Raw genomic sequence first — 16,260 nt, 5'->3', positions numbered from 1 at the left:
GGAACGGCCAAATTGTTTTATATAGTGGAAACACTATTTTACATTTCAACCAGAAAGGTGTGAGGGAGCAGGGTGTGAGGGTTTCAGTGGTGTCACCACTTAATTTCAGTGTTTTGTATTGTAGCCATCCTGTTAGATGTCAGTGGTTTTGACTTGAATTTCCGTAGTGGCTAATAATATTGAACATTTGTATCTTTGGAAAAATATCTACACAAGTTTTTTGCCCATTTTAAAAGAAGTGGTAATCTTTTTGATGCTGAATTAGGAGAGTTATTTATATATTCTGAATATTTTGTACTTGTGTTGTGTTTGACAGGGTTTCGATTAGTGTAAAACTGGCCTCAGAGAATGAGTTAGAACATGTTCCCTCATCTTCTGTTTAGGAAAAGTATGAAAAAGATTGGTGTTAATTCTTTAAACATTTGTTCGAATTCCCCAGTGAAAGTCATTTTGGAAGAAGGGCTTATCTTAGTACAAAGTTTTTTGATTACTGATTCAATCTCTTTACTTGTTATCAGTCTGTTAGATTTTCTGTTTCTTCTTGAGTCAGTTTTGGTAGTTTGCATATTTTTAGCAATCGGTCCACGACAACGTTGTTATCTAATTTTTGGCACACTATTGTTTATGATATTTCTGTATACTCCTTTTTGTTTCTTCAAGTTCAGTAGTAAGTCCTTTCCTTTATTACTTATTTTAATAATTTGAGCTATCACTCTTTTTTTTTCTTCGTCACTCTAGCTAAGATTTGTCAATATTGTTGAATTTTTAAAAATCCAACTTTGGTCAAGTTGATTTTCTCTATTTTTCTGTTCTCTTTATTTTGTTTCCAATATTTTTATTTCCCTCATTATGCTTGCTTTGGGTTTAGTTTTCTTTTTCTAGTTTCTTATGGTGAAAGGGTAAGTTATTGACTTGAGATTTTTCTTCTTTCTTTAATACAGATGTTTAATTTCCCCTGTGATTTCTTCTTTGACTCATTCCTTATTTAGGTGTGTGCTGTTTAATTTCCACACATTTGTGAACTTTCTTAGTTTCTCCCTATTAATTATTTCGAGTTTCATTTCCCCTTGCGGTCAAAGAACATACCTTGTATTATTTCAATATTTAAAATTTTTTTTGGCCTATCGTGTAGTCTGTCCTGGGGAATGTTCCCTGGCCTCTTGAGAGGAATGTATATTCTGCTGTTGGGTGGAATATTCTAGAGCTGTTTGTTTCTTCTACTTGGTTTATATGTTGTTTAGTCTTCTACTGTTTTGCTGATGTTTTGTCTTATAATAATGAATGTGTTTTGTTCATTATTGAAAAGTAGCAGTAACAACTGTGATACTAGTGGCAGCAGTAACGGTACTTTATTTTTGTCTTAATTAACAAAATTATTTCATACATGTTATCACTTTGAAGTTACCATATACAGGTAACCTGTGTTACTAGAATGGAAGTGACTATTAAACTTTCATCATCCTTTTATCCCCAGAGCCCAGTGGAGTGTGGTGTATAGTAATTGTTTAATTAAATATAACACTTAAAAAGAAAATTTGGTATAAAATAATGGCATCTGGGAAAAGTTTTAGATGATTAGTAACTGTAAATTTCATGGTACTCAGAGAGTCTACATTTTCTACCTTGAATTATGATGAATAATACTGAATATCTCTATATAATTTATCATTTTTTTTCTGAAGTATATATTGAATATAATTAAAATGTTAGTTCTGGTATGTAAATGATTATAGAAACTCAAGATGTCAGTAGTGAGGATTTCAGCATAATCCAGCAAACATTTGTCAACAGTTGCTGTGTGCTAAGGGACTGTGAGAGCCCTGAATTGCTGTGAGAAGATACAGCTATTGAGAAAGTATTTATTTTCAATTATAATAAAACATAATATAGAACATTTTGAACATTTGCAAATTATCCATTAGAAAAGATCTTTTATATGTGTTACTTAATAAAACATTATACTCTGTATGCACCTTTACTAGCACGCAGACACTGTTTAATGATTCATGTCCTTATTCAGGACCATAGTCATTGAGTGATCAAATTTTATAATTGAAATTGTGCCTATTCACCCTCAGTTTGTAATCAATGAGGTGAAAGTAGAATATGGTCTCAGTTTTACTTAATGGATCTTGGTTAATTTGCTTTGCTTTAGACTAACTCGAAAAAACTTTTTAAACTTTTTCTCAGTTCCTATTCTAAACTGGAGGAGATTAGTTAGTAATATTGTCAAGAGAGAAAAAGAAAAGTAAATTAATATTTAATAAGTTAAGTCTGAAAAATGCTGCTTTCAGTAAAGCTCACTTTTTTTTTTAACTTCTGGGTTTGTAGGAAGTTTAATGTTTAATATATGTTGTTAACTTCTGCAGTTTGATCATGTAGCCTACTTTATATGAGTTTGTCATTAAATCACTGATGCCTAGGAGGCGTATATGAATCCCAAGAACTGCCTAAGATGTGGCTCTATGATGTGAAAAGAAAATGCCAGAATACCTGTTTCTATTTACTTTTTATCTTGAAAAGTAAGAAAAACAAAACTTTGTTAATATTTAAATGGATGCTTTTGCCCTCCTAGAGCCTTGTATGAAATCATCACATCCGCTTAGTGAGGTAACCTGACCTGAATGGCAGTTCCATGATGATGAGTTGGTAGTGGTGCCTACTTTTGTTTGCTTGCTTTTAGTATAACAATGTCTTAAATGTATGCGTGTAACAATATGCTAAATGGATGAGCTTGCTTAACTGGGTAGTTGGATTTTGCTGCTATGTCGTCTAGTTTTTACTAAAACAACTCTCACAGAAATGGGAAAATGACTTTTAAAAAGATTGCTGCCATGAGCCCTAGATTGATAATCATATCAACAAAAATCAGGCTTTATTACAAATGCCCCTGTCGGTTCTTTATGTTTAGGTTATTTTGAGAAATTGATTTAGCTACAATAAGATACACAAAGGGACATAGAGAAAGAGGAATTAGATGTTGATAATGAAATAGAACCTGTTGGATCAGTAAAGTATAACAAATGATGGGAGCTGATATGAGAGACGTTCACATGAGAGAGTGGTAGCAGTAAGTTGACAGGACTATTGGTGTTATCATTTGCCCTAAATATAGTTAATTTTCTCTCAGAGTCCACTGAGGTGGTGGTGCAGTCATTTGCAGTCCTTGACAGGGGTGGTGGTGCTGTATGCAACACGTGGCTTTAATTGTCATCTTGGGCATTAATATCTAGCAAGCAAATAGGGGAAGAAATGGAAGGTGGGAGGTTTAATGCTTGAAATGGTGTATGTCACTTCCGCCAACCTGAAAAAAATCTGACTTGGTTGAAATGTATTATCTTATTTATGTATTGCTAGATTCTATTTGCTATTATTTTGTTTAGAATTTTAGTTTCTATTTTCATAAAAGAGATTGGTTCATACTTTATTTTTTTCCTAAATATCTTTGCTGATTTTAGTATAAAGGATATGCTGTCTATGTGGTGAAGTATTCTATCTTTTTCTGTACACTGGAAGATTTTGTGTAAGATTTCTGTTAAATATTTATTAAAATTTACCTGTTAAGTCATCTGGGCTTGGTCAGCCCCACAGTCCTTGGTCAGAAGATTTATTGTTTGTAATTTTTTAAATTAATACAGGTTTTTTTTTTTAACACTGGTTTATTATTTCATCTTTCAAGTTTGGTTTTCCTAGGAGTATTTGCATTTCATATAAAATTTCATCTTTATTGATATAATATTTAGTAATATATTGTTGTTTATTAGAAATATTTCTAGGTTATGTAATATCCTGAATTCACGTACAATGTTGGAAATTTGTGGTTTTTAATTTTCTTCAAAACTTTGTTATCATCTTACTACATTTCATTTTTTTCCTTCTTTCTTCGGATCCTCTTTTGTTACATGTCTTTGATCTTTTTACTCTATTCCATGTCTTTTTAAAGGTTTTTTTTTCTTTTTTTTGTATTTTCCATCATTTTCCTCTTTTTGCTGCTGTCTATTCCCCGCCTCCCAGTCATTTTGGTTCTCTTATCCTGCTTTCTGCTGTTTCACCTACTGTTTACCTCCTCTACTGAGTTATTAATAGTGCATTTTTCTCAGCTGTAGACTTCCTGTTTTATGAATTCCAGCTCTCTGATGAAAACCTCTATCCTATTGACTTTTTCCATTTCTTCTCTATTTTCTTGAATTTATAAGTCATACATGTTTTAAACCCTTCAATAAGTAATACATGAATCACCTGTGGGTCTATTTCTTTTGTCTTTTCTGCTTTATATTTCTTTAATCTCATCTTTTCTCATCTCTGATAATTTTGTATTGAAAGCTGAACACCGTACTTGAAAAACTGGAAAAGCTCTGTAGGATGTGAACATTCTCCAAGGAGAGTTCAGACTCTCCTTTCCTAGGAAGGTAGAGTGGGGATTGATCACCTTAATTCAGCGGTTCTCAAACTTTTTTATGTATTAAACTATTGGTATATGTGTATTACTGGAGAAGTAATGAAAAAAGAAGAGAGAGACCCTAGCTTGTTGAAGTAACACAGGGCTTTCTGTGTCTAGATCCACGTCCAGAATTGCCAAATGCCCCAACAGAAAACACCATTTCCTAATGTTACCTTCCCTCTCTACATGGTTTTCCTTTCACAATTATTGTTTCTCTTTGATTTCTCATCACCAGAGACCTCCAGAATGCTTTTAAACAGAACTTTTTTTTTTCAAAAACAGCTTTTCTCTTTGTTTTCAGCTATAGCACTGGTGTGCCACAAACCCCTCAATCACTCATGGCTGTGAAAGTCAATGGTTTTACTATTTTGTAAACAAAAGAACAAATCATGGCTTAGTTTCTTATTTTCTTTCAGGAAAAACATAAACAAGAACTGGAAGACATGAGGAAAGCTGGTCATGAAGCCCTCAGCATCATTGTGGATGAATATAAGGTACAGGTTTGAGGTGCTGTTTTCTTTATTCTTTCCACTTTGGCAAACTTTAGTAAAAAAGATTACACACATGGACATATGCAGACATACACAAATTACAGAATTATAGTGTAGTCTTGTTTAGGTATAGACTTCCTTTCGGTTGACCAGTAGGTGTTCATTGAAAGGATACTCTGTGGACTACAAAGGTAATGTTTGAAGTTGCTTTGAGTTTGAGAACTTACAGAGTATTTGAAAACACAAGATTGGCAGTTAAAGTCTGCAAACAAAATACTATATAATGAATTGTTAGATTAGCATTTTTGTTTTTACTATGGTTCCACCTTTTATAGAAAAAGGCATGATACAAATCAGCAAAATATTGTCATATCTTTTTTTCTTAAACAAATTAAACAGGTTTGGGTACATTTAAGTAGTAACAGAAATTACAGTGAATATCAGTGATACACCCAGAATTATTCTTTGATTCTGTGCCAATATAAGAGTAATCATTTAAGGAAAATTGAGAGGTTAATGACAAAATTTTTTCCCCTAAGTTTCATGTTAGATCATTTTTCTCCACCAAGTAACTGAGGAATACATTCTTGTTGAAATGTAATTCACACAGGTCTGCTCAGAGGTAACAGTGTGTACAGTTTGGTGTGCATCCTTCTGGAGATTTTCCTTCATATTTTTGTGTATGTGTGTGTGTGTGTATATTCATATCATGCTATATAATTTTGATATGCTTTTGAAAAATGTTATCCTTAGCAATCTATTCTTTGATTTCATGCTGTATTTACTTGTCAATATATATTTTCCTGTTAGTATGTACAAACATCCTTTTTTTGTCTTTGTTCTATGGTATTTCACAGCATGTGGGTGTGGATATACACACACGCCATAATTAGTTTAACTATACTATGTAAGTAGGCATTTAAGGTTTTTTTATTGTTAATTATTACAGTAAATGTTTAAAAAAAGTCTTTCCTACCACATGTGGAATGTAGTAATTCTTTATTGCTTCAGTTTCATCCCTAGACATGATAGAAGTTACCATCATTTTAATTAGCTGATAATTTAATGTTAAAAAGCTTCCTGTAACAAGAAGTTATTTGGATAAGAGTAGAAAAAGAGGTAGATCCAGAATTAATTTATGTGGAAAGCACTTAAAAAAAAATCCAAAGTATTAAAAAGTCTAGTAGATATGTCTTGGGACATGAAAGGTCATTTTTGTGACCATGCCCAACATAGAAACTGGTGCTGTTATTGAGAAGATTAATTTTTAAAAGTCTCGTTTTTACAGGTGTGATTATTGGCTCCTTTTTTTTTTTTATGTTGTGACTTTTTAGTTTTACTAATATTAACCAGCTTTATGGTTATTGAGTTGGGGAAAGTATAGGATCTATCTTGAACCATCTTCTTTCTTTCCCCAAAGCTAAGGGGGAGGAATTGAAATAGTGGAGTTTACATAATTCTCTTGGTGTATTAAGTAATATATACTTAGATGGATTTATATTTTACTTATTTTTATTTATGAATTCTAAATTATATGTCTTGAAAGTACTTATTATATTGTATGTCTTTATAAAAAGCTCAGTATTTGATATTTTAAATATTTCTTTGGTTCTAGCTTCACATATTTCTTTTGCTGAAAATATTCTTATTGTATATTACTTTCAACACTAGTAACTAATAAGCTTAAAAGTGTATATGAGAAATTTGCAAATGTATTTTGCAAATTGTATTTGAAGAAATTTGGTTTCACCTCTTCTTTGTGTAGTACCATCATTTGACACTCATTTAGAAAGAGGATTTAAAAGTTTGAGGCATTAGGTATTATGATTTGCTTAAAAGGATTATGTATCAAATCAAGTATTCTACAAAGTTATGTTTAATTTATCATATTAGTATCCAAAATATATAAATTTTCTTAGAGTAGGGAACTTTGGTGTAAATACTTTGCATATAGCTTACCATATAGATTTACTGATGAACTTCATATTTTGCACAAAGGTATTACAGTACTCTGAGGAGGAATACATCTGACATTTTATTTATCACATAAAATTTTACTACCAATGTGTCTAAAAACATACAGAGAATCAACTTCATAGTAATATGGAAAAAATAATTTAGATAAGAAAAATAGGCAATGTTTTCTTGGTAGGTTAGATGTCTTTATAATGTAAATATTGATGACTTATGGCCCACTGGGTAATAAGAAACAATTTTTTTCCATTCTAAATTCATGCATAAGAAGTTCATGTGATAATTATCTTATTTTGCTTCTCTTGTTTTAGACAGTAACTTAGTTTTCATTAATATCTTTAAAATACATCTTTAAGGTTTTTAAACATTGTGACGATGGTTCGCTAATCACTAAGTAACTCAGAAACAGCTAGACTGTGTGGTACTGGACTTGTCTTTATAGGAGTTTTTTAAAATTTTTTAAATTAATATAATCTCCTCTTACTGATTCTCCAGATTTTTAATTTTTTTCCTGATTTACTTTGGCAGTTTCATCTTTCTAGGGATCTGCCTCTTTCATCTGAGTGATCTAGTTTTGGGGGATATAGTTGTTCATAGTATTCCTTTTAATTCTTTTTCTTTTTGAAGGTAGGAACTGCTCTCTCCTCCTTCGTTCTTGATTTTATACTTTGAGTCTTCCCTTTTTTATTTGGTCAGTCTATCGAAACATTTGCTCATTTTCTCTCATTTTTCTATTCTCTAATTTATCAGTTTTTACTCTACCATTATTTTGCCTGACTTTTTGTTTGCTTTTTGCCTTAATTTGTAATTTTCTAGGTTTTTTAAGACAGATAATTAGGTTATTGATTTTATATCTTTTTTCTTTTTTAATATAGGCATTTATACTTAATCAGTTTCCCTCTGTATCCTAGCTTATTTCATCCCATAAGTTTTATGGTGTGTTTTTATTTTCATTCATATGTAAGTATTTTATAATCTTCATTGTGATTTCTTCTGTATCCTATTGGTTCTTTAGAAGTATGTTAATTTCTGCATATATGTGAATTTACCAGATTTCTGTCTGTTATTAATTTCTAATTTAGTTCCATTGTAGTCAGAGAACTTTTTTTGGTGATTTTGATTGAGGTGGAGTGTTCTATAGATGTCTATAGGTATATCTACTTAAAAGATATCTCTCTGTGGTAAGGGTTTCTCTGAGCCCTAATATCACTGTTCCAGAATCACTTTCTCACCTTTTTTTAAAATCCATATTAAAATAGCGTTACTCCATTACACGTGTCCTTCCTTTAAAAAATGAATATCTGGGGATCAGTGAATATCCAGGAGTCATGACACTCTTTATTCTCATTGTATTGACTATGTACTGTGTATTCTCATAAGTATTGACAAGACTTAAAGATTTGTTTCCGTCTTGTCTTGTAAGAGTGTCTCAACCCTTGAATTTCTGCTGATTAATTTGTTTTGTTTTCCTGATTGCTTTTTATAATGCTTTTCTAAAATGTGGGATTATTCTTTTACATGGGTAAATTCTGATAATTGTACTTATTATGAATTTTAGAATATGTTTTTTCCCAGCAAATTAACATGGCTTCAAATATTAATTTAAACCTTAATAATCTAAGTGCCAGTCTTTACTTTGGTAATCAGAGTGAAAAAAAAACTTCATAAAGTTCTGATACACTTTGGCTAGCATATCTTGTATCCCTAACATCGTTCAAATGAAATAGCACATTTTAAAGTTCTTGAATGATGAGATCAACAGTTTCTGAGATAGAGATAATCTATGTTATGATTTTAACTCTTCACAAATAATTGAAAATTCTGATTCACATTGAATTAGTCTGTATTTAAGGGAGTAGCTGATCTCATCAAATTGGAATTCATTTCTTTTAGTAATTCTTTATTCATACAACTTCAGATCATCCACTGCAGGAACTGGGCAAAGAAAGTTTGCAACCCAACCTCATATTTAAGTAACTTGAAAATCTGAAGTTATTTTGTACTATTTGTATGTATTATATACTAATAATCTTACCTTTTTCTACCTTGAATAATGATGGGTGATAATTTATATGTCTTTATTCTATTAATTCCTGAAGGAATGCTTCATCTCTTGAAAAATTTCTACTTTGAAATTGCTAAATATTTTTATTAGTAGACCCGATTGATTATTTTAGAGTCAGCCAGAGCTGGGTCTAAGCCCCAGCTCTCATACTTACTAGTGGTGTGACCTAGGGCAGTTTCTTATATATGAACTTTAGTTTCCTCGTGAGTAAATGAGGGAATGAACCATAGAACTTATTCATAGGAGTATCGTGAGGATCCAGTGAGATAACAAATATTGCACAGCTAGCAGTGATGCTGTTAAATAAATTTTAGCTGTTTAGTTATCATTATTACACTTAACTTCCAGCATGGCAATTTCAATGCCTCGTATTATCTTACGGCTGATTATTAATTAGCATACTTCTCAAAATTATACAATGTGGATTATTGTTTCAATCTTTTTAGAAAAATTTACTTAAGAGAAAGAGATTGTGGTCCAGCCCTTCATATTCCTAGGCTTCTGTTGAAAAGCCAGCTTTCTTTTGTTCATTTAGAAAGTAAATAGCTTGCTCCAGATTGATGAGAAGGACATGTGAAATTCTGTGCTACATATGCCAACTCTTCCCATAATATTTACTTGATTTTGTTTATTTTTTTTCTTTTATGTCATGATTTTAAAAATCTTTTAACCTGATAATTAACAACAGTAACATAAATGTAGATCTTGGAAGGCTTTCCATAGGAGCACGCCACATCTAAGATTGTTTACTGCAAGCAGCATAAGAATTTTCCTTTACTTGTGTAATTGGGCTTTTGACTTGAAATTGTCGTTCTCCAGGATGTAGACTCAGGCTTCACAGACTTCACAGTTCTTTATGGCTGTCGTTTCCTCTATCACAGATTACTGTCCTTTCTTGTTTAAGGTAATGAGTAGTTGTGTCAGTGCGCTGCTCTTTTGTTTATGACGCTCTGAACAGTTATCAGTGATCAGGGTACCTTAATCCCTCAGTTTGCATCTTTTGCACATGTAATAAATGACTTGTGGTTACTTTAAAAAAATTCATATGTTAAGGCAGATTTCTTCTCTGGAAATCCTAAATCAGTTTATGTAGGTGGGTTCTAGGTATCTGTATTTTCTTTAAAGTTCTAGAAGCCATTGTTTTACCCCAAGGGGGTTGTTAATCATTGTCTTATCCCTTCATATATACTTGCCTGTCAAAAAACTCATCTGTTTCAGTCTGTTGCCATTTTCCCCCCATTTGTATCATCTGACATTGAACCCATCAAGATTGTGTGTGTGTACACGTTTATCATTGAAATCACTGGCAAATTTTTCCATATGAGAAAGATGAGAGATGCTCTAACAGAATTTAAATGACTAGGATGGACTGCTTTCTCTTTTTTGAAAGTTACAAAAGGAGAAAAAAATGTTAGCTATAACTTAGAAACTAGAATTTATCCTAAATTAACATTTTTTTTTTAAACTAATGTCTTGTTTTCCTTGATGTGGGATAAGTGATCAATGTAAGAAAAAATGTTTCATAGTTGAGTATTGGCGTAGTAGGGACTGGTATAGAGAGGACTGTCAAAGCATATCATACATGGAAAAAATACAGACACATTTGTGAAAATAAATATAATTCTGTAACTTAGGGGATATGCTGTCTTGTCTTTTAAAGAGAAAGGATCCCCCGTCTTCATTTCTTGCGCAGAAGTGTTTGCTTCTTGTTTTTCTTTTCAGAAGTCTCTCTGTATACATCTGTCCAGTTAGAATTCCATATATAAGCATTTTAGATGTTGGCATATTCTTAAAAGGAATTTTCTTTTTATCCTAAATAGCTTTTTAGAAGAATTTTCCAGAGGAAGTACTAGTTGACTCAGTGTATTAAAGTTCAAAGCTGGAACTTTTTCTAACATGCTCTAACATTGAGTGGAAAGTACTCAAGAAATTAAGTTCAACATGTTGTTTTTATTTTATCTTACTTTGAGTCCAGTTCATGAAAACTTCCAGTTTGACACAACTAAGATAACGGTTAATGTTTTTGTTTTGCTACTGCATACGTAATCTTTTTCAAGACCATGACAAAAGACTCCCCACCCCATTGATTTATTGATTTACTGGTTTATTTATTTAGCTAGTTAGTTAGTTATTTAGTTAGTTAGTTATTGTGGTGTTTGCTTTAAGATAGATCAGTTAGAGAAAGAGCTTTTTCCTTTTTGAAACTCTTGTGTACAGAATTTTTTATTTCATCCTGAAGTTACAAGTTATTTTCTTGGTTATGGCTCAACTTATTTATTTTTCAGATTAAATTACATTCTGTTGTTTTTGTTTGTTGTTTAAACTTAAGGGATTTAGACATTTTTCAAATCACAGCAGATAGGAGAAGTGTTGAAACATTGACTTTGACATCGTTGACAGATTAGCAAAAATGGAGCTTAGAAAATTAGCCTGAAAAAAGCAAGAAGAAAATGCATTTTGGTTTGATATTTGTATGCAAACACCAGATAAATTGTAACTATAATGGTTTAATGTGTATTATATATTTCTTGGCCCTCCTATGGGTGCCCGATCTACTTTCTGCTTTTATTTATTAATTTTTTTTGTGACATGAAAATTAGTTCCTGGTCGTCACGTTCAACTTGAAACCAGAAGAGTTTCATGTCCTCTTCTCAAACTCTAGATCTTTCTTTTCTCACCCTGATGTTTTGTGTTCATCCTTTTGGCCAAAACTCATTCTTACTTATGTGTATCTACAGGTCTCAAGATATTTCCACCAAACTAGACATACAGACATACACCTGCTTTGCTTTCACAGTCCTTGTTTCTGAAGCCTGCCTGAACTGGTGATCTTAAATTCCGTGTATTCCAACCCAGATGCCAAAAGCCAGTGAATGCTCGACATGAACAGCGTTTATAAATACGTGACTGTTTTAAAGGGAAAGCAAGGAATGGGCAGAATCTTTTCTAAAGTCTTAGAACATTTTACAAAGAGAATTTTCTGATTTACTTTTTTCTTATGTTTAAGTAGCAGAGTAATTGAATCAGGTACACTAGAGTTTTAACTTTTTAGGCACACACATTTTCTGCTACTCATCGTGAAAAATAATGCAAAATTGCTACATAAACTTAAGTAGTTCTGAAATTATCCCGATTAAAATTCTTGATCTGTTCAGTTCCCACATTGACCAACCTTGATTTTATAGAGAGACTTGGTCCACTGTGTGTTTCTAAGAAGGTTAGGTATGCCTTAAGTCCCTTTTGGTAAGGACAGCTTTGAATTTTAGCAGTGCAACATATGTCAAATGCCAGCTTGGAATGTCACATGCCTGCTGTATTCCATTTTTTCAGAAGCGTCCACTTGCTAGTGTTTCATTCGAACTCTTGAGTTGTTTGTACTGTTTTATAAGGGAGAACGTAATACATTTTGGAAACCAATTTTTCCCAGGGTGTAGAATTGCTTTTATCGTATAAAGTTCTGCTCCAAGGAGTGGGGAACAACTTTGTTTTCTCTTCTTTTGATGTTTTTCCCTTGATTAGAGATTGCTAACTTTTTGTGCAAAGAGGATGGAGATACGTGAGATCTGTCACATGTCTGTTTTTTTGAATTCCACCATTTTGTTAACTCAAAGATATGAAATGAAGTTACAGTTTTAGTTATTTGATGGAACGAGGATTCTCATAAATTCCAGCTTTTATCATATGATCAGATTTTTCCTGGACAAAGAAAGCTGTTTGCTGCTGCCAGTAGCGTTTGGACTAACAGCCTGCTAGATACCAGCAATTGGCTTGAAACTAACAACTTGGCTTGTCCATGCTTATCCCTCCCACCAAGCTTAACCTCAGCAGAGGATTGAGAAAGGTTTGGTAGTTGAGAATAGTTCTTAAGTGCCTCTAAATTTCCTGGGCTAAGCCAGAATTTTGCATGCAAGGCTATTCTTGTGGTTTTCCAGCTGGGCCAAAACAAAAAGGCATTGGAAACCTTGCAAGAAAACTTATTCTAATATAGATTTAAGGCTTGCCTTTTTATTGTGGCTGGATCATCAGCCTGACAGTCAGAGGAATGAAGGAGAAGACTTTATTCCGTGTTGAGGATGTACATTTCAAACTTTTGCTGCAGAGCAGACCTTGAAAAATACCTCCGAAGATTAAAAATGAAATAAATGAATGGGGTTTATTTAGTTGCTTCTTAAGACATGTAAGACCTGCCTTTCCCCATTAGTTGTTTTTGGCTCACCTTCCAAAATGCACTTTAAATACTATGAGTTCTGTTTTATGTCACGTCAGGTTAGTATTTGTGACTAATGTTGATCAGACTTGAAACTTTTATCAATACCATCAGCCCTGTCCCACCCAGACACTGTTGACAGATACAGATTTCTGCTTATTGTCATAAAAAGTCAGGCTCCTCTGTCATAAGTATCTTCCATCCATAGTAATGTTCTCTCTCCACATTGACCTGAATGAGGCTGGACTTGTTTTGTTCTGATGGGGTTGAAAGTTTTTTTCAAACCTTCCTTTGATCTAAGGTTATTGAGCAGATTTCTACATCCAGTAATAATGCTGGGAGAGTGATTACATAGTAATATCTGTAAAGAATATCTTTCTGTAACTATTCTAGTCATTGTGATCTATCACTTAATGTGGTTCTTAATCTTCCATTATTCTAATGCTTAAAATTATCAGCAAGGTCTGTCTGATTCAGGCATTCTCAATTTTAGGTAGTGTTGAAAACTGTTACATAGTAGTTAGACTTTAGAAAAAAATAACTGATGTGTGTGTTATAGATTTATTTTTATTCAATTTTTTTATTGGCCATCGATAGTCCAGTTAGTGAAAAGCTGTATACTGTATTTCAGAGGCAGAAATGATAAACTGATAAAAGTTATTTTTATACTAATTTACTTTTCTAAATCCAAATGAAGATATGTATGTAAGAAACTACTTTAAATTTTTTAAATTTCTTGGCTGTTTGAAAGGTTATAAAAGAGGAATTGTCGTCTTTAATCTGAATTACAAAACCGACTCTGAGGAAAGAAAGGAGATGTAAGAACCAGTGGCATTTGGGAGAATATCATTTTAATTTATCGTCGACATTTCTAATTAGTGTGTGATCCAGTATCAAAATAGAAGGTTGCTTTTGATTATATCCGTTAAGTTCCAGTTAATCAGCTATGTGAGAATATAAATTTTATACCAAGGATAAATTATTAGGGAATAGAATGATTTGCCCTATTATTTTCAAAATACCTAATTTTTTGATATGCATGCAATATAAGATTCAAAAGATACGGAAGTGTGCATAGTAAAAATTAAATTTGGCTGCCATTGCCTGGGCCTCAGTCTCTGTCTACTGCTCAGGCATTCTCGTTTCCAGCGGTGGGATACTATGCTTAAAATTGCCATGCTTCTGATTTGCAGTGCATTGATTGTCAGATTGTTTTCTAGCAGTGAAAAAGGAATTCTGTTTGAGGAATAATCCATATACAGTCTGATTTAGTTCATATAGTTAGAAGTACCAAGTTCAAAGGTCATCCTGTTTTGGTATTTTAGCAGGATATTCATGTAGCCAAATTTTTTGGTAATTAAACCCTTCTGACAACCTAATTTGGGTACCAGCAAGCACTGCTTTGTGTTGTCTTATACAGTGAGATATCTATACCTGTTAGTATAGTAACAGTTCCTCTGAGCCACTTTGATGACTTTGTCCCTTCCCCTGAGGCTTCTCCTTATCCCTGCAGAGTCCAGCTAGAGCTCAGCGCGGCGGGACCTCGGGCACCTGCTCCAGTGCTGGGGGTGGCACTTCTGATTGTTTTGTGTCCAGTCCAATGGATTCTAAATAATTTCCATGTCTCTGTGAACATTATCACCTCTGTAGTAATATATGGTTAACTTCTAACTGGAAAAGAAGCCAGCTGAAGTATTTTAAATTGTCATCTAAGTTCACAGTATTCTCTTTGTGTTCAAAAAGAGAACATAAAGCAAAGTTTAATCTTTGTCACTGTGTCTTCCAGTAAAATTGAGTTAAATGAAACCTCTAACCTCTCTCAATGTTGATGGCTTTTCAATGTGAGTAAAAGTTATTTTCTAACCTTAGAGATCTGTATTTGATGAATGGCTCTCTCTCAATTTGGAGGAAAATTCTTTATTTTAATGGCCTTAAATCTAGTAACTTAAAAAATAATATTAATCCTAACTCAAATCCACATGGCATGAATTTTATTTATCATGAAAATGAGGAATTTAGTTCTCAAAAGTCAGCAAATGATTAGAACAACTCTATTTTGAAATTTAATCATTATACAGAATTAAGTTAATGGTCATAATTTCACAGAATTCCTTTATTACTGACAGAGAATAAACTCTTATTATTCTCCCCACTTCTTAGATAAGGAACCTGAGACATGGAGAAACACACACAGCTCCTTGATCAAACACATTCAAGCAGAGAAGCTGTAAATAAAAGCCGGGTCATTCAGAGCTTGACACAGAACTCTCCACGAATTATGCTGCCACCTTGAAACTTAAATGCATGTATATTTAAGCCAATTATTTCTGACACCTAGATGGGTTTCTTTCTTTCTGTGGTTTGTGATATTTCAGAAGATGAGATGCATAGACCTTTCGTGTTTAAAAACTATGTGCTTCATTTAATCCTACGAAAGATTTGGAGGAGATTGATTTAGTTAGAATTTTTTTTTTTCCCCTTTTCACTCCTTCCTTCCTTTCTTTCTTCTTTATTCTTTGAACTGAAACTGTAGCTCTTATTCAAGTCACAAGGAACAATATTGTGGCATCTGAGGGAGAGGCATATCCAGATGGCAGCCTTTCAGAAGTTTAAAGGATCTGGAAGGCAGGCATGCAGCGTCTCTCTGCTGTACTTAATTTTAGAAACTTCTTAATTTTAATGTGTTGTCCATGGCACAAAAGAAATTTTCACTGGGAGACTTTTGTGGTGTTTGAGGTAACAACTCTTATGTTACTAGAATCCCTTAACAACAAGGCCAACAGGAATGATTCGCTCTGTCCTGAAGATTTTCTTTGGCTTTCAGAGCTTCCAAAGCACTTTATAGCATGGCTAGACTGTATTGAATTTCCATGTTTAGATCTACACCCATAATTTAACATTTTTCTTTTTGAATTGTATAGTACCAGTGCACTGTAATTCAAATGCGTAGAAAAACCTACGATCACTGCAATTCCAAATGCTTGAGATCTGTAACAAGGTACATTTTTTTTCGGCAGCCTCACCATGACCTTGATACTACCTACCTCTTATTTTTAAGCTAAGGAAAAGGAAGGGAGAAATC

General features: G+C 32.9%; 1 protein-coding gene across 6 annotated transcripts in view; it reads left to right on the top strand.

Moving 5' to 3' along the window:
- CCDC91 (coiled-coil domain containing 91) overlaps positions 1 to 16,260 on the top strand; it is a 224,903-nt gene that overhangs the window by 88,593 nt on the left and 120,050 nt on the right. For all 6 annotated transcript variants that reach the window (XM_032473293.1, XM_032473295.1, XM_032473296.1 and 3 more), the window contains exon 7: positions 4,858 to 4,935. In XM_032473293.1, coding sequence (XP_032329184.1) covers positions 4,858 to 4,935 — 78 coding nt within the window. The remainder of the gene's footprint in view (positions 1 to 4,857; positions 4,936 to 16,260) is intronic.

The sequence above is a fragment of the Camelus ferus genome, chromosome 34 (genome assembly GCF_009834535.1).
Source record: "Camelus ferus isolate YT-003-E chromosome 34, BCGSAC_Cfer_1.0, whole genome shotgun sequence".
Taxonomy (NCBI): Eukaryota; Metazoa; Chordata; class Mammalia; order Artiodactyla; family Camelidae; genus Camelus; species Camelus ferus.
This window is presented reverse-complemented; position numbering and strand designations above follow the sequence as displayed.